The sequence below is a fragment of the Cheilinus undulatus genome, linkage group 3 (genome assembly GCF_018320785.1).
Source record: "Cheilinus undulatus linkage group 3, ASM1832078v1, whole genome shotgun sequence".
Classification (NCBI taxonomy): domain Eukaryota; kingdom Metazoa; phylum Chordata; class Actinopteri; order Labriformes; family Labridae; genus Cheilinus; species Cheilinus undulatus.
Window position 1 is genome coordinate 26,704,768 of NC_054867.1, and position 18,440 is coordinate 26,723,207.

The window sequence follows — 18,440 nt, forward strand, 5'->3', positions numbered from 1 at the left end:
GAAACAGTCTATCTGGCGTGTCAGGTTAATGCTCTGTCTATAGTCCTGTGGATACCTTGTTCAGGGGAGTAGGCAGAGCTACTCCTCTCCCCTGTCTGACATTACAACAGGCATCCTAGACGCTTGCGGTCAGCCATAAACTGTTTTAGCCTAGTGTTGCTATTTAGACATTTCATTGTGAAAATTCGACGTATTGTTCCTTTAACCTCAAGTAAAAACAGAAATCCACAAAAAAAGAGAAGATTTTTTTCTTTAATCTGCAAACTCCTTATCTTCATTCAAAATAAATGTATAGTCCATAATTCAGCAGGTTAATAGGGAGTGGAATTGCTTATTTAGATCACTCAGAAATTAACAGTAAATTTTCAGTGCTTGTTGATATCAATTTAAGATGATAACAGAATTTTATAATGAATGTTTAAATAAATATCTGAGCATAGTCCTTTAACTAGGCAAAGATATTGGTGATGAACTCTCGGAAACGTTTGGCATACTGCTCAGGATGAACTGTTGAGATTTCTGCTCCTCCCTGCAACACACACACACACACACAGTGGATCAGAGATAACAGGAGAGAAAATGAAAGCATCTCATCACACTTTGAACAATAGAGATCTGAAGACAGCATATGCTAACCGCTCCCTTTATGGAGCCCTGCTCTCTCACCCCGTGTTTGACAGCTTTGGCAGCGTGAGCAGCTTTCTTCTTGGTGTCGTACTGTGTCAGCACGTCAATCAGGCCCATAAAATACACTTCCCTGTGGGGGGCACCTGGAGGGATTCACAGCACCATGTGAGTGATATTGATCTGGGCATATGATGGTTTCCTGCCTGACATGACGTCTGGGGGTTTTACAGCTTAAGGACTCACCAACAGCACTCTGTATAGCGTAAACATCTATGTAAGGGTCGAACTCCCCAGGACCCATGGGTTTAAAGGAGTTCATGTAGCCACTGATACCCTCGGGAGAGATGGAGCCTGAAGCTGGGACAAGGCCATTTTCATCATCCTCCTCTTCTTCATCCGTTGATTCCATCTCTTCCTCTTCCTCCTCCCTCTCAGCCCGCTCAACATCATGGATGCCAAGCAAGAGGCTGTAGTCCATGATCCTCATACGCACCAGAAACTGCAACAAAAAGACACCAGAATTACATTTTAAAAAATAAATACATAAATAAATAAAGGCTTCATCTAGTGGTTTTCTTACATCAATATCTCGACTGAGCTTGTCCATGAGCTTCTCTTTCTCCTCATCACTCACATAAACTTTCTGCATGTTATTCTTGAAGTCTACGTCTTTGTAGGTGGGCAGCTCCTTCACCTGAAAACACAGAGCAAAATTTGAGACAGTGAATGACATAGTACAATAGAATATAGACTATTTATAAGCATTTAAACAACAAGCCGTTCTGTTTCCAGTGATACAAAGTAGAATAAAAGTTCCCTGAATGCTGTTTTCTAAATCCGCACAGATTTGGGGATCAAAGGTTTCTACATGTCTTCACCTATCTAGACTGTATGTTTCAACTGGAGCTGCAATCAGATGTTATTCAAGTTCAATGCTGAGATGTATAATTTAGAGCTGTTCTTAAAATGTACATTACATCTTTTCTATAACAGCAATTACATAAACAACGGGAAACGTAATTGGATGATCATCTAATTGTAGCTTGTTAGTTGTCTAGCAAACCACACATAGTTATACGCTACATTCAGCTCCACAGAGAGCATTAATATTACAGTTGTGTCTCAGTTCAGGGGATTTATCCATTGAAGGCTGTATTTGAAGGTGCATAGAAAGCTGTCCTATTTCCAGGAATCCTTCAAATGCGCCCAACAAATATTTCCTTCTTTCCCCAGCTGACGCAGGATCCATCTTTGCATTGTTCATGACCCAGTACAAGCCAAAGCACATGCAGTTGAAAACCAGCTTGCCTATTCAGAAGTAGCAGATTAACACAGTTTCAAATGTTAATTTCAATTTTGAGTAGTTGGTTTCAAGTCAGTTAAGGTTGGGCTGACAGACGGCTTTGTACGGTACTACACAGTTATTGCACACTATTGGAATGGACCAATACTTCAATATATGTAAATATGAACAAGGCCGCCCATAAGAGGTGGATAAAGGGGAGAACTGTCTCGGGCCCAGCCAAATGGGGGCCAATGGAGGACAGCAAAATCATGGTCCATTGTAAACTGTGATAAACAAACTTTATATATGAAAACAGATTTTTTTTTTTTTTTGCTAATGTTGCCAGTGTGGATGGGCACACTGACTAAACCATATGTAAAGTAGTGTCAGACTTCATAGCTAGTCAAGGTGTAAGAGGATATAGTAGAAGGAACTTAAATAACTTAAAAGAAAAAAAATGGAATAATCACAAAAGAAAAAAGATAAAATTTGGCAAAATGGGCAAAAACTGCTGGGGGAAGGTGGTTACAGAGTGGCAAAGATAGGTCAAAAGGGGCAAAAATGAGTAAAAACAGGCAACAATTGGATGAAAGCTGCAAAAGTTGTTAAGGAAATGTAAAAGATGGGCAAAAGTGGGCAGAAAAATGTTTAAAAAGTGGATAAAAAGTGGCAAGAAATGGCTTAAAGTAGGGCTGGATATTCTTAAGAACCTCACAATTCGATTCAATTTCAATTCCTTAGGTTGCAATTTGATTCAATATCAATTCGATTCGATATTGATTTAAATGCTTTGATGTCAATTCAGTAAGAAGTAGAAATACACAAATAACCTATTGACAATTTTTTAATAATTATTTTCAGGCCCATGTGAACATATATGGCTAGTCACCTCACATTTGTCTTTGCAATAAAACATCTGAAAATAAAAATTTGCACAACAATAACTTATTTTTGCATATGGAGTACAAAAGTAAAAAACATGACAGTTCTGTACAAACACTGAAAAAGTAAAGTGCGTGTAAACTAAAATAATATTTCTTTCCTCTTGGAAATTGTGATAAACCTCACATAACATGGTTATGGTATGTTGTTGTTTGGTTGAGTGTGGCCTCCATCCATACAATGTGAATCACACGCACAGCGACCCCCAATGGCCAGGAGGTGAATCGATTCAGAGGATTAGCTGAATTGATATTGAATTGGGGGGGGGGGGGTATTGCAATGCATTGATTAATCCATATTTTTACCCACCCCTAGCTAAAAGATGCATAAATAGGTTAAAAGTGGGAAAAATGTGTAATACAGAAACATTGATGAAAGGGGGTTAAAAAGTGGCATGAATAAGTTATTTGAACATCAGAACCCAATAAAAGCTTAAAACACTTTTCAACTTAAACATGAAATAAGTATTAGCCAGGACACCTTCACCAAATTTGACAGACCCAATGCAGAGGCATTGATATCATCAATAAATCCCAACTGTGGAAGGCTCATTCACTGGGTTTTTTCAAGGGGCCATCTAACTCTGTAGCCAGGCCTAAATATTAATAAATACAGCTGTATGATAATAACTAAATATCATCCAGGTTTGCGAAAAGGCAATTTGTTTCACCCATGTCCCATCTGTTAACATGGAGGAGGTGGGGTTTATGACCTATGTTACGTATAGCCTGGTTTGTCCTCTCTCTTCCTGGCTCTCTAGTTTTCCTCCTTCCTCTGCCTGCTGGCTGCAGCACACCTAAATGTGATCCAAACTCAAGAGTGGGAGTATTTAGAAGAGCACTGTCAGAGTAGAGTTATTTTGTCCATCTTTTTATATAGAGTATAGAATGCACCTCTAGGCTTTATTTTACGGTCGTTGGTATAATAAATTTCAGTTGCCATGTTGTTAAGGTTTGTGAATTCCAGTATGACAAATACAGCAGGCTAATTGTAAGTGGTAAATAAATAAACGTGTTGGAATCCATAGCCAACCATCTTTTCAACTCTATCAGACATTTCTGGTAAAACAAATGTGACAGCATCTCTTCAGGAAGAACAAAGAGATAAATTGGAGCCGACCATACCACATTGATCTTACCTTCTCTTTGAAACTGGCTTCACGAGACATCCGAGAGCCCTGAGGAAAGAAAAAACAATGAAAGCTGGAGATCTAAAATGCTGCAGAAATCTTTTCAACACATTGCTTCACACAAATGTAACTGTTAAACTGACAACTGTGTTATCCAGAATTATCACTATCATTATAATTATCGATAAGAATACCTACAGTATATCAGTAATTTTAAAAATATCATTGTTTTCAAACAGGCAACATAAAACAAACTTATTGTATAGAAATCTATGCAGCTGGGCTATTTTTTCTCATTCTTGTCAACAGCATTTTGCTCTTGAGTCCTAACAAGATAGAAGAATGAATGAAAGCTAATCTACAGTGACCTCACACCACCAGCACATTTTACCTTGAGGTCATACTTCCTGTGAACATGCAGTCTGTGGCTGAACATGTTCCTCATTACTAACAGGTAGGTGTCCTCGCTCTCCACAGTGACTCTGTACATGGCCAAGAACTGAGGGAGCAGCGTGTTGCCATGGCAGGTGACAATATGCTGGAAGAGGGTGACAGCAAGAAGACAATGACTGATGGGAAAACAAAGAAAATACTTGGCATATACATATACATATATATACTATATTGCCAAAAGTATTCACTCACCCATCCAAATAATTGAAATCAGGTGTTCCAATCACTTCCATGGCCACAGGTGTATAAAATCAAGCACCTAGGCATGCAGACTGTTTCTACAAATATTTGTGAAAGAATGGGTCGCTCTCAGGAGCTCAGTGAATTCCAACGTGGTACTGTGACAGGATGCCACCTGTGCAACAAGTCCAGTCGTGAAATTTTCTCGCTCCTAAATATTCCACAGTCAACTGTCACTGGTATTATAACAAAGTGGAAGCAATTGGGAGTGACAGCAACTCAGCCATGAAGTGGCAGGCCACTGAAAATGACGGAGGGGGGTCAGCAGATGCTGAGGAGCATAGTGCGCAGAGGTCGTCAACTTTCTGCAGTCATTTGCTACAGGCCTTCAAACTTCATGTGGCTTTCAGATTAGCTTAAGAACAGTGCTTAGAGAGCTTCATGGAATGGGTTTCCATGGCCGAGCAGCTGCATCCAAGCCATACATGACCAAGTGCAATGCAAAGCGTTGGATGCAGTGGTGTAAAGCACGCCACCACTGAACTCTAGAGCAGTGGAGACACGTTCTCTGGAGTGACCAATCACGCTTCTCCATCTGGCAATCTGATGGACGAGTCTGGGTTTGGTGGTTGCCAGGAGAACGGTACTTGTCTGACTGCCCTGTGCCAAGTGTAAAGTTTGGTGGAGAGGGATTATGGTGTGGGGTTGTTTTTCAGAAGCTGGGCTTGGCCCCTTAGTTCCAGTGAAAGGAACTCTGAATGCTTCAGCATACCAAGATATTTTGGACAATTCCATGTTCCAAACTATGTGGGAACAGTTTAGGGATGGCCCCTTCCTGTTCCAACATGACTGTGCACCAGTGCACAAAGCAAGGTCCATAAAGATATGGAGGAGAGAGTTTGGTGTGGATGAACTTGACTGGCCTGTACAGAGTCCTGACCTCAACCCCATAGAACACCTTTGGGATGAATTAGAGCGGAGACTGAGAGCCAGGCCTTCTCGTCCAACATCAGTGTGTGACCTTAATGCGTTTCTGGAAGAATTGTCAAAAATTCCCATAAACACACTCCTAAACCTTGTGGAAAGCCTTCCCAGAAGAGCTTAAGCAGTTACAGCTGCAAAGGGTGGACCCACATCATATTAAACCCTATGGGTTAAGAACGGGATGTCACTTAAGTTCATATGCGAGTCAAGGCAGGTGAGCGAATACTTTTGGCAATATAATGTACATGTACATACAGTATACATATACATATACTGTACATATATTTATTCAGCAGCTGAGATAGGAGAGACTCTGCAAACAACAACTGGTTCTTCACCAGTCAAAGCTTTATGGGAGAGTGGCAAAGAGAAAGCCACAGTTGAAGAAGACTCTTATTAAATCTCATGTTCACCAAAAGGCATGAGGGAGACTCCATGGTCAAGTGGGAGAAAGGTCTTTGGTCTAATGAGACAAAAATGGTGCGTTTTGGCCATCAGGCATACCATCCCCACTGTGGAGCATGGTAGAGGCAGCATCATGCTCTAGGGATGCTTCTGAGCAGCCGGCCCTGGAAAGCTTGTAAAGGTAGAGGGTAAAATGAATGGGGCAAAATAGTAAAATTACAGAAGGTTAATCTTATTCAGTCTGCAAGAGAACTGTGGCTTGGGGGAAGATTTATTTTTCAGCAAGACAATAGCTGGGTTTCCATTACAGTTTTTTGCAAAATTAAAGCAATATTTCTTACATTTTGACTTAGTACAATTGTGCTTTGAATGTATTTCCACTGAAGGGAGTTTTCTGCATGTGCCTCTCAATTCTCAAAAAATCTCATCTCGCGTGAATCTGCAAAGGCAATGGATGATAGTTCAGAGGCAAAATCTGTATGTATGGCAAAAGCCATGTATAAGGGTGTAAATATGATGTTAAGAAAAGTCTCGTCTCCACTTCTGTCCATATGTACTGCACCATTTTGTCTCGGAGTGACTGGTCATGTGACACCATACATCACGTCCTGTGACTGTGTAAATGCGGAAGAAGTGTTTCCATTACACCATTGCGATATACTTCTAAATCAAAACTTTTGAAAAACCTCCTCATGAGAGCTAAAAACTTCATAGCGATATTTGGGAGGGTTTCAATAATCCATTACCAGTTTTTATTGTGCTATTTAGATTATGCACATTTCTAAGGGTAATGGAAACACAGCTAGTGATCTGAAGCATACAGCAAAAGCTACACAAAACCAGTTTAAAGAAAACAAGGTGAATGTTCTGAAGTTGCCATGTCAAAGCTCAGACCTCAAGCCAAGAGAGAATTTGTGGCAGGACTTGAAAAGGGCTTTTCATGCCAAATCCCCATGAACAGAGTTTGAGCAATTTTGCAAAGAAGAATGGAGTAAAACTGAAGTGTCCACATGTCCAAGCTGGATTGAAACCTATCCACACAGACTCGGGGCTGTAATTGCAGCCAGGTTCATCTGCAAACTACTGACTTAAGGAGGTAAATATTTACTCAGTCACTTATTTTGCATTACATATTTCTATTTGATTGACATTTCTTTATAGAAATCTGTTTTCACTTTGCCATTATTGTTTTCTTTCATGTAGTTATGCCTTCAGTTAAATTATGACTTTTGAAAGGTTTTTTTTTCTTTTTTTTTTACTATACTTATATTTTAAATTGGCCATAGACCTTTGGCCATACATCAGACATTTTAATATTATACAGTGGGAGAAAACATGTAGATATGAAGTCAGTGGATATGGCTGAATTCCATTTAGCTTAACATTACTTTATTGTAACTGCTGATTCACTGTTATAGGTTAATGGTACACTTAAATGATATCAAGCAGTCATTATACTGTTAGGCACAACTGTGCCTAACTGTTTTCATTATGGCAAGTTTAAATGTATGCTATAAGAAAAGATCCATTCTGACGAAACATTGTAAAAGTTGTTGGTACAATTTAAGGACAGTTGCAGAACTCCAGTACTGTATTTCTTTTATTTTCTAGCATGTGTAGTCATGTGTCATTTCCTGCTCAGTCTTTAGAGAGTGCATCGTCTTCTTTCCATCAGTCTGCTTTTTATCAGTCTGTGTTGAAACATAAACAGTGAAGACTGTGTGTGCATTTTTGTTGAAGATTATGTTCATATACTCAAAATTTAACGTTAACACAAGAGCTCTGGTCATGATCATTACTTGTATTGGAAAAACTGTCTGTTTGAAATTCAAATACTTGTCTTTGATGTTGGAAAGCCTTCGCCATGGCAACCAGGGTTATGACTAAAGGAGCAAAATTTCCCTCCATTCCACAAAAGGAAAACTGCACAATGCATGAAAAAAATATTACTCTTTGAATCTGTGCTCATGTTTTAGATGAATAGAGTTTATCACCAACAGTTAGACAACATTTTAACAAAGAGGAAGATGATTTAAACCTCCTACAGTAACAGTAGCCCTGTGTTAGTCATACCTGGTGATACTCAGAGAGGATGTTGTGCATTTCCTCCACTTCCTCACTGGAGATTTCTTTTACTACCAAAGTGCGGTCATATGATATGAGCAGCAGTCCCTCACACTGCCCGTCCTCGTCTTTAAACAGAGGACTGCGAGCCAGAGACGCCTGTTGGTGGAGAAAAAGACAACATCTCTCAGTAAAGGAAATGTGATATCCTACTACAGAGATTACACTGGTATAATGTAGAAAGCCTTTTTGCTGGGATACAACTAATTATCCAAAGCGTGAATCTGCTGTATACATTTGAGTTACTATTATAAATGTCTGTCCTGATCCTCTCAGTGTTTAAGGCTTTTTCTTGCATGTCTTTTGTTGGTGTGCAAAACTTGTACCAGTATAAACAAACCTAACCTCTTCCTCTCATTGAGTAAATGTGTGCTAAGCAAATGTGCACAGAGCAGAGCGGATGATGACATTGTGTCCCACCTGGCGCATGCAAACATCACACAAAAAGATGCAAATTTGGAGGAGAGCAGATCAACTCATGCAAGTGTCTGGTTTTTAGAAAGTAGAAAACACAAAGGAAAACCTTGGATGTTGTACTTGCAACGTCAGTGTATTGATGCAGTTTATAATCATATTTTTCCTTCCTAACCTTGCAGAAAGTGTGTCTTTTCATTGCAAAAATAAATGAAGATTTTATAAAATTATACCTGGTAATCTTGGTCCTCGATCCCGAAGCGTTCTCGCAGGTTTCTGAAGACCTGAGGACAGTAGTCTTTGAATTTGAACTGACCTGGAAGGTTCTCTCTGAGGAACAAACACTTAACGTTAAATTAATGTAATATGATTGACTCAGCACTTAATCAGAACTTTAACTGTCTAATTAAGAGAATTTCAATGTACAATATGAACAGGTAACATTGATACAACATATTATCAAAGGCCAACATGATTCAAAGCTCTCTGTCATGTGGCACTGGATCAATATTGACTTAACAAAGATATTTCTGTATCTATGTACAGTACATGTTTTCAACAATGCTTAGGTTTATGTAAGAGCTATGGCATCAACATTTTACTGCAATCCTGCCACTTCGTTTATGTCCATGGTTACCAAAGAACAGCTTCTTTGTATAAGAACATTTACTGATATGTCAAAAAAAAATCAATTAATCTGGATTAATTAATCAGGAGTACAGAGGAGCTTTGTAAATTTGATGAAAACACCAGCCATAAACTCTTTTTGCTCTTAATTTTCAAAATTACATCCATCCTTAAGATCAACACAATCTGAGATTAGTTAATGAGTTGGAAATCTGCCCTGAGTCTGTCCAGCGACATTTATATTGAACAGAAAAATTACTACATGTGCATCTTGATACAGAGCCTATAAAAATGATTCCCCCTTTGATGTTTTAAGGTGGTCAATATCATTTGTTTATTTTTTTGACAAAACAATAACTCTTCAATGCCAAAGTGAAAACAGATTTCTACATAATAATGTTAAGTGAACAAAAATAGGTAATGTAAAATAAGTGCATAAATATAAGGATGCGTGATGTTATCAGCCTGATATTGGTATCGGCAGATTTTAAAACTTCTGCTGATATTTGCATCTGATATTTTGGCCGTTAATGTCAGCATCGACTGTAAAATTTGTCCATATATGCTAATAAATTAGGGGAGTTTTAGGCTGCACCAACAGACCTATGTAAGTTGAGATCTTTTTCTTTATTTATCCTCATTTTTTAAACTTTAAAGTGTGTTTTAAGAAAAAAAAGTTTGTTCATTTTTAATCCTCAAACCTTAAATTGTGCTCAAAGAACTGGATTTTTAGTTATGTAAAATATATTTAAATATCAGTATTGATTGGTATTGGTTTGAATCTGTAAATATCGGCATATCAGATATCGGCAAAAATCCAATATTGTGCATCCCTACATAAATATTCACCCATTTCAAAGTGACTGTCCTAATTCAACAGATGTCCAGCCAATTGGTGATAGTAGTCTCACAATTAGTGAAATGAGGATGAGCTGAATGCAGTTAATGTGTCTCAGGTGACTGTAGTATGAAGACACCTGTATCTGGAAGCTCCAGTCACTGGTTTATCCGTATTCTTGGCTACCATTACACCATGAAGACAAAAGAACACTCCATGCAACTCAGAGAAACGGTAATTGAAAAGTAGAAGCCAGGAGATGGATACACAAAAAAAATCCAATGTACTGAACATCCTCTGGAGTTGATTTAAATCCATCAATGAAAGGAACATGCCTAAATCAAGCCGTTCTCACAAACCGTGTGACCGTGCAAGAAAGAGACTAGTTAGAGAGGCCACCATACACCTTTGACTACTCTGAAGGAGTTACAAGCTTCAGCAGCTGAGATGGGAGAGATTCTGCATACAACTGTTGCTCAGGTTCTTCACCAGTCAAAGCTTTATGGGAGAGTGGCAAAGAGAAAGGCACTGTTGAAGAATACAATCAAATCTCAACTGGAGTTCACCAAAAGGCATGTGGGAGACTCCTTGGTCAAGTGGGAGAAAGTTCTTTGGTCTGATGAGACCAAAATGGTGCTTTGTGGCCATCAGACAAGACGCTATTGTTGGCAGACACCAAACACTGCACATCACCACAATCATGCTTTCTCCACTGTGAAGCACAGTGGTGGCAGCATCATGTTGTAGGGATGCTTCTCAGCAACCAACCCTTGAAGGCTTGTAAGCGCAGAGGGAAAAATAAAAGCAAATATGGGAAAATCCTGGAGCTTAATCTTATTGAGTCTGCAAGAGAACTATGGCCTGGGGGAAGATTTATTTTCCAGAAAGACAATGATCCGAAGCATACCGCAAAAGCTATACAGAAATGTTTGAAGACAACAAGGTGAATGTTCTGGAGTGACTGAGTCAAAACCCAGACTTCAGTCCAATAGAGAATTTGTGGCTAAACTTGAAAGGGCTGTTCATGTACAATCCCAATGAAACATGACAGAGCTTGGGTAGTCTTGCAAAGAAGAATGGAGTAAAATTGCAGTGTCCAGATGTGCAAGCCTGATTGAGACCTATCCACACAGACTCAGTGCTGCAATTGCAGCAAAAGATGCATCTACGAAATATTGACTTGAAGGAGGTAGATATTTGTGTAGTTAGTTATTTTACATTACATATTTATATTTTATGGGCATAACTTTGTCGAAATCTGTTTTTATTTTGACTTTAGTTTTTTTGTCCAAAAAAGGTAAATTAAATTGACCATGACTGATTTATAAATTGATAAAAGGGTAAAACTTCCAAAGGATGAATACATTTTATAGGCACTGTAGCAGCAATCTTTTCTTTTCAATCTGACTGTTGCTATTTGAAAGTTTCAGTGCCATTCAGAAGCACAGTGTTTCAGATTGTTTTATTCATTTAATTAAATCCACCATCAAAGCAATCGTATACTACTAGAAGATGTGTGAGTAATTATGATTAATCAATTACAAAGCCTGTAATTAATTTGATAAGTTTTAATCTGTTAACAGCACTGGTTAAAAAATTAAGTTTATCATGAAACCAGTGAAAGTAGAGTCTGCTGTGTGATTCTGGGATTGAAGAAGTAAAACGCTGTCTCCTGTAAATTAAAGTCCTCCAAACTCCTAGCTGAGGCGGAGTGATAGGCTCCTTATTGTGAAAAGTCCCAGTAATGCTGTTCTGCTACATAATCACTCTCATAAAAGCCTCTTCTGAACACATGGTCTTAACTAACTGTTGTATAAATGTAACTCCACTCTATAACACTAACATTAAATTCATTTGTATGTTAATGGCAATAAAATGTGAAATCTGCCACTTTCTAAGCATCTGAACTGGTACCAGTGTCACTGATTATGGCACACTTCCTAACTAAAAAGTTTTCTCATCAAGTGAAATAAAAAACAGTTGAGTGAAAACTTCTCAAGGTAACAGCACTTCAGCGTGAGAAAACATATTTTATTGTTCTGCCCACCTCTGTTTGTAAGTCCCTACGACCTGGATTCCTGAATGGATTAAAGGATTATTGAGAGCCACTCAAGTTTTCTAGACTCCATCTCTATAGAAAATGAACCTCAAGGCAAACAGAGTCTTACAGAAATTATTATTAAATCTTTCACCTCGATCACAAGCCTTCTCTTATTCATTAACTAAGCTATTTCTCTTTAGTTGATCTGAATCACACTGAAACAACTGGCTTGGGAAAAAGAAAACATTTCAAACTCTATCATTATTTTACATGGCCCTGAACACCATTTATTATTCATTTGATCTCTGGCTAATCTTACTGTTAGCGTGAAGTAAACGCTGTGTTAGTATTTTATAGAGGGTATTGTTTGAGTAGAAAAAGGCCCTTGATTCTTAAAGGGGGCTGCAATTTCTGATAAGGAAAGGCAGGCGGATAAATCATAGAAGCCACAAACAATGTGTTTTAATGACAGGAGGCGGCAGGATGAAGGTCTCAGCACGTTAGCAGAGGGAAGCACAGTACTTGTTGAAGAGGTGGTTGTTCACTTTGATCTTGGTGCTGGCTTTGAAGTCGTCTGGCAGCAGCATGACAGGTACGGGCACCTGGTTCAGGTCGTTAATCTGCGCATGATCAATGGATTAATAGTTAATGAAAATATTCACAGACAGACCAATATAAATGCGTTGGACTCGTAAATCGGCACACATACCCACCGAATGATTGACTCCCCACATCAGTACGCTCAAAACGGGGTCACTGGCTCGAAAAACCTCCACTTTCTGCTGAACAAAGTGCTTCTTCTTGGTTTTTCTTTTACGCGCCAGGATGCTCAGAGGGTTGGAGGTGGCACTGGGTGAAGACATGGCTTTTTTTTCACGCGTGTCCGTGACTCAGGGTGATGGTTATCATCCGTGGCGTCCTTCCTCCGGTGTTTGTAAAGTGTACTAAGGTCGGACGAGTGAAATGCTCTGCAGTGGCAGCACCTCCTCCTGCTTCACACTCGGACTTTGGAGGTTTACGTCGATTCAGCGCAACAACACTGAAATCCAACAGGTGCAGCAGAGCCCTGAAGGCAACATCGACGACCTCGGGTCAGAATTAGCATTACAGTCATATGATGAGGCAAAAGGCAGCAATGATCTGGAAACTATACTCCTCCCATGCTTGAAATATAAGGCTTAAGTACTATTAAATTACAGTGTTTTATGAGTCAATTGTTACAAAGTCATGTAGGGTAACACTAACACCTATGATATTATAACTTATATAATCATTTTTCTGTAAAAGACAAAAGACTGGTATACAGTGCCTAAAAAGTATTTATGCCTTCGATGTTTTACCCTTTAATTGTTTTTTTAAATCAACTATCGTCAATATAATTTGGCTTTGATTTTAAAAAAAGACAAAAAAATAGAATGTCAAGTGAGAACAGATTTACGAGGTAATGTCAAAACAAAAATATGTAAGGTAAAATGTAAGAGACTGCATAAATATTCACCCCCTTCAAAGTGATTGACCTAATTCAACAGATGTCCAGCCAGTTAGTGCTTGTAGTCTCACGATTTGTGAAATGTGGATCACCTGAGTGCAGTCAATGTGTCTCAAGTGATCCTAGTATAAAGAAACCTGTGTCTACAAGGTCCAGTCACTGGTTAATCAGGATTCCTGGCTACCATTTCACCATGAAGACAAAAGAACACTCCAAGAAACTCACAGAAAAGGTTATTGAGAAGTATAAAAATTTCCAGGAACATCCCCTACAGTTCAGTTAAATCATCATCAAAAAATAAAAGGAATATGGCATATGGATAGATAAGAAAACTCAGATTAACTCTGTATAGTTAATGTAGCCGACTCATCCCAGGTTAGGTGAAATAACTCCAATGTCAGATCATATATCACAAAAATCTGTAGCTATTGTACAGCCTAAAAAATGTCGGTGTTTAACGTATCCGCGCTCAGCTCTGGATGCGTTGAGTAGTGTGAGTATAGGCCAAGGGGGGGGGGGGGGGTCAAATGGACTTTAGCACAGTATGAATGGCCTAGTGTGAGTGGACCCTTAGATTGAAGCCTGGGCTTTGACTCGGCCACTCCATAACATTCATCTGGTTGTCTTTAAACCATTTCTGAATAGCTTTTGCTGTATGCTGCAGGATATTGTCTTGCTGGAAAAAAAAAACAAACTTTTCTACCAATCTGTAACATAGCATCTTGTTTGATCACAAAAAGCAATATTTTGGTCTCGACAGACCAAAGAACTTTATCTCGCTTGACCATGGAGTCTCCCACATGCCTTTCGGTGAACTCCAGTTGAGATTTAATAAAGAATTTGTGCTGGACTTGAAAAGAGCTGTTCACACCCTATCCCGTGCAACCTGACAGAGCTTGAGCAGTTTCACAATGAAGAATGGAGTAAAATTGCAGTGTCCAGATGTGCAAGCCTGTTTGAGATCTATCCACACTGACTCAGTGCTGCGATTGCAGCCAAAGGTGCATCTACTGACTTGAAGGTGGATAAATATTTATGCAGTTTACTTAACATATTTGTATTTAATTGGCATTACTTTGTAGAAATATGTTTCCCCTTTGATGGTGAAGAGGTTCTTTTTGTTTGTTTGTTTTTTTGTACAAAAAAAGCCAACTTAAATTGACCATGATTTATTTTTTAAAAATCAATAAAATGGAAGAACATCCAATTGAGTAAATACTTTTATAGGCACTCTGCATACCGCATGTTAAATCTACAAAGTAAAAGGACTCCAAAGTAAATTTAACATTTATTTTGCACCTTTATTTGCTAGTACTGGTAATTCTTAAAGAACTGTATACATTTCACAAACCAGAAGTCATGGTAGACATGGACGGATGATAAACAAGCCGAACAAAGACAGAGTTGAGCTACTGTCAAAATAGGAACATGGTATGTTTATTGTAATCACACAGGTGGTCAACTTTTTATGTGTGTATTGAAACATGTTAAAGCACAATTTCTCTAATTTAATTTGGAAGTTGAGCTAATGTTTTTGTTCTGTCTTATGTTGTTTAATTCTGTACAGTTCCTATGTTGGATTAGCTTGTTTCTTACATGTAAGAAAAGAAAATGAAAAGTCACTAAAACATCAGTCCTGGCTTCTTTTGATATGATGCTACACACAAACCAAATAGACATTTTTACTTAGAAAAAAAATGCTGTGGCACTGATTAAAAAAAAAAAGTTTTATCTCTTATTTTGTAGGTCTATAAAAAAGATGACAACCCCAGTGGGGACCTAATGGTATGATGGGGTACTGCTGTGTTTGTTTTATAACTTGCTAATCTATTTACTAGCAATGAAAACACAATAAAAAGTGATTATCCCAACATGAAACCATTCATATTAAACGCCATGTTTAGCTATTATCTACCATTCATGTTGATAGCGAGACAGTTACAAGCTACCTTCATACTGTTAAAGTAGACTAGCTATGATAGGATGGTATAATGTTTTGTAAAATAAGCCTTGCATAAAGACACTAGTATGTGGCTAAAATTTGATTAATGCTGTTGTCAGCTGTACTGTGGTACATCTGGCACATATAATTTAGAAGACAGTCAAACTTTGTTTTGTTGAAGCCAATTTCAAAATAAAAATACAATTTGCTTTGAGAAAACAATAAAAACCTAACCAATGGGAACCTTGTACGTTGGCTTTTGAGCTTATTATCAATTCATGACCTTGGCTTTAAGAAGAAATTTATACTCGTTTTGATAGAAATATCTTTTATTTAATTAAAAAAGGTTTAAATACAATTATCAAATAAAGCATCAATCAGTGTTGGTCTTAATCTGCCTTTAACACTGCATTTTTATTGCTCTAGACGCAGATTTTCTGAATGACCCCAACAAAGACAGTCATTGAAAATTAAAATACCCCATGGAGACTCCACAATAAAAATTCATTAAAATACCTGTTCTTATCAGCAATCTGTCATAAATTACAAAGTAAAATTACCATCAATATTAGCATAAATATACAGTAATACATTATAAAAGCAGCATAAATAGGATTATAGGAGATTATGTACAGCAGAAATATTTTTTAAAATACAGTGGTTTGAAAAATACTGAGAATAGTAATCCTAGCACAATGCATGGATCCAAACTTTTGGATGAAACGTATCTCTTACTCATGAGTTGAAATTCTGAAACTTAAAGATGTATAACTTGAATATGTGTAGTCTTTGTAATGATGCGACACATGGCTGGTTAATCAAACTTAATGCCTCACATAAGTGGATGTGAAATTAATGTCTAATTAACACAGTCCTGATTTGCTCAGTAGAGGGCGCAATGAGACAAAGTTACACCTGGTTTTGGTGCAGCGTCCTATTGGTTGAGAGCTTCCTTTGGCTGCTGGGGATTGAAATGTGAGACCCTGCTGAGTTCCTGGTGTGTTGTTCCTTCATCTTTAACTCACACCGACCACAAAGCTTCTTCCGCTTTGGTCCAGGCTTCCTGCTTTCTAACAGCTCGGGTTGCCCTTATGTTTGGAGACTGGGGAGACAGGCATGCCGTTCTGATTCACGCACCAGCACTTTCCACGCTGCTTACCTCGAGACGACCAGCACTGCACACACAGAACACACACATTGACAGCTGGAGTTACAAACACATGGATATCCAATAATTGCTGTAGGCTGCAATGTCTGCAAACTCGCCTGCTTCTTCCTGAAGTAGCCTCGCTTGTCACAGTTGGGCATGTAGATGTGGTCTTGAGAGTCAAACAAATGGGCGTTAAGACCTTTGATAAGTGTAGTTAGGAGTTTACGACATGGAGCCTTAAAGAAGAGACAGGGCAAACATACATTAAGCCTGTGTTTTTGTTATTCATTTGCCAATCCATGGGTGCAACAAAACCTTGCATTAAATGTGGAAAAAGGGCAAATTAAATCGATGACAAAAATATATTGCAGCTGTCTTTTCTAACCAGCAGGGGGTGCTGATGTCAGCTAAAGAGGACAGGCAAAAAATGGGGTTTTGTTTCATGATAATTGAGACAAGATTCATAATTATCCATAAATACACTCAATCTCATTTGTTAAATTAAAAATGTGATGAAGTTGTATTTTTATCACAAGCTGACTTTATCATTACATCCTATCTCTTTCTCATTATTAAAAACAGTTCCCACCTCATTGGGCTCCTCAGAAGGTGCTGGGTCTAGGAATAAATACAGACAAAATGTTTAGAATTAAATACATTTTACATTGCCAGTTAAGCAAAACAAAACATTTATATTATTTTTAGGTCAGCCCTAATTGCTGTGAACTTTTCAGAGGCTGCTATTATACATTAGAGTAAAATGGCACTACCAAAAGCACAAAAAAAACATTTTAAATAACATCTTAGAGAAAGTAATCAGTGGCCAAAGAAGCAACAAAAACACACTCACACACACACACGCACCCTGATGTGATTTTTCATTATCATCTTCTTATACTGATGTTTTTCTGTAACACTTTGTCTGACTTGGAGAGCAACCTGTGAGTCTAAGCACAGTTGTGTTTTTCTGTTTAGATTTGGACTAACTTAGGATTACATAACAGGAAGAATGACTAAAGTGATGATAAAACGTGCAATCTAAGGAAGCAACCCTGGCCAATAAAGCAGTTGAACTGCATAAATCAAAGCTGGCTGACTCTGTTGCATGTACTCACAGGCAGGTTACGCAGTCTGGTTCTTACCTGCTGTCTGGATCCTCTCGGTTGGGCCTATGCTGCTGGCATTGTTGCACACCCCCCTACCCTCTAGCAGGGCTCGGAGCGGCCTTGGCTCATCCTCTGGAGGAGCACAGCGCAGGCCGTTGGCACAGCTGCGAGTGTAGACCCCACATGGTTCTCCGGCAGCCAGAGCTGTGGCGTTTGTATCCACAGACACATGGCTCGGTGTGGGCTTTGAACTACAGGTGGAGGATCCCCACGACGGTGTGGTCTGTGGTCTTGAGTTTGACAGAGACGGCTGCAGCAGGATCAGCACCAGGATGTTTAAGTACAGAAGCATTTCACTCTAACAGATAGCAGTCAAGTCTCCAACACCTGCTTTTTTATCTTCAATGAAGACTTTTACTCTTGGATCCACCTACTGCAGTGTGTTAAGGTAATGAAAGGTGGATGTGGTTCTCTCAAGCCAAGACAGAGTGATAATTTGGCTGACAGACACCACTGGCAGCAGCTTTTAAAGAGCCCAAACAAGTGGGGAAAGGTATGGGAGGGTACATGATGAAGAGTGTTTGTTTTCCCGCACATTTCCACACAGCCGAGCACACCCCGTTACCCCCCCTCCCCCCGCTCCGCACCACACACACACACACACACACGCATACACACACACTAACTCTCACGCATGCTCATAC

The 18,440-nt window shown here is 38.8% G+C and overlaps 2 protein-coding genes across 2 annotated transcripts; both read right to left on the reverse strand.

Annotated features, from left to right (window-relative positions):
* Nucleotides 1-270: 270 nt before the first annotated feature.
* LOC121507305 (phosphatidylinositol 5-phosphate 4-kinase type-2 gamma-like) lies at nt 271-12,912 on the reverse strand. The gene is made up of 10 exons (XM_041783585.1): nt 12,763-12,912; nt 12,572-12,669; nt 8,777-8,873; nt 8,079-8,228; nt 4,375-4,521; nt 3,993-4,031; nt 1,208-1,321; nt 871-1,126; nt 667-770; nt 271-529 (listed from the first exon to the last, which is right to left on the reverse strand). Exons 1-10 carry the CDS (start codon nt 12,910-12,912, stop codon nt 449-451), a joined length of 1,236 nt encoding a protein of 411 aa, XP_041639519.1. The 3' UTR covers nt 271-448.
* A 2,980-nt stretch (nt 12,913-15,892) lies between these two features.
* Nucleotides 15,893-18,201, reverse strand: LOC121507233 (insulin-like growth factor-binding protein 3). Its single transcript, XM_041783457.1, has 4 exons — nt 17,773-18,201; nt 17,220-17,248; nt 16,747-16,866; nt 15,893-16,655 (listed from the first exon to the last, which is right to left on the reverse strand). Exons 1-4 carry the CDS (start codon nt 18,086-18,088, stop codon nt 16,551-16,553), a joined length of 570 nt encoding a protein of 189 aa, XP_041639391.1. The 5' UTR covers nt 18,089-18,201; the 3' UTR covers nt 15,893-16,550.
* Between the last annotated feature and the right edge of the window lie 239 nt (nt 18,202-18,440).

Bases quoted from the DNA above. Each gene is read 5' to 3' on its own strand.
- LOC121507305 (XM_041783585.1), bottom strand. From the start codon at position 12,912: ATGTCTTCACCCAGTGCCACCTCCAACCCTCTGAGCATCCTGGCGCGT. The intron at 1,322-3,992 runs GTAAGATCAATG...CTGTGTTTTCAG, and splicing joins AAGCCAGTTTCAAAGAGAAG to GTGAAGGAGCTGCCCACCTA. The intron at 530-666 runs GTGAGAGAGCAG...TGTGTGTTGCAG, and splicing joins CCAAAGCTGTCAAACACGGG to GGAGGAGCAGAAATCTCAAC.
- LOC121507233 (XM_041783457.1), bottom strand. From the start codon at position 18,088: ATGCTTCTGTACTTAAACATCCTGGTGCTGATCCTGCTGCAGCCGTCT. The intron at 16,867-17,219 runs GTGGGAACTGTT...CTCTTCTTTAAG, and splicing joins CTTCTGAGGAGCCCAATGAG to GCTCCATGTCGTAAACTCCT. The intron at 16,656-16,746 runs GCGAGTTTGCAG...CTGTGTGTGCAG, and splicing joins GCTACTTCAGGAAGAAGCAG to TGCTGGTCGTCTCGAGGTAA.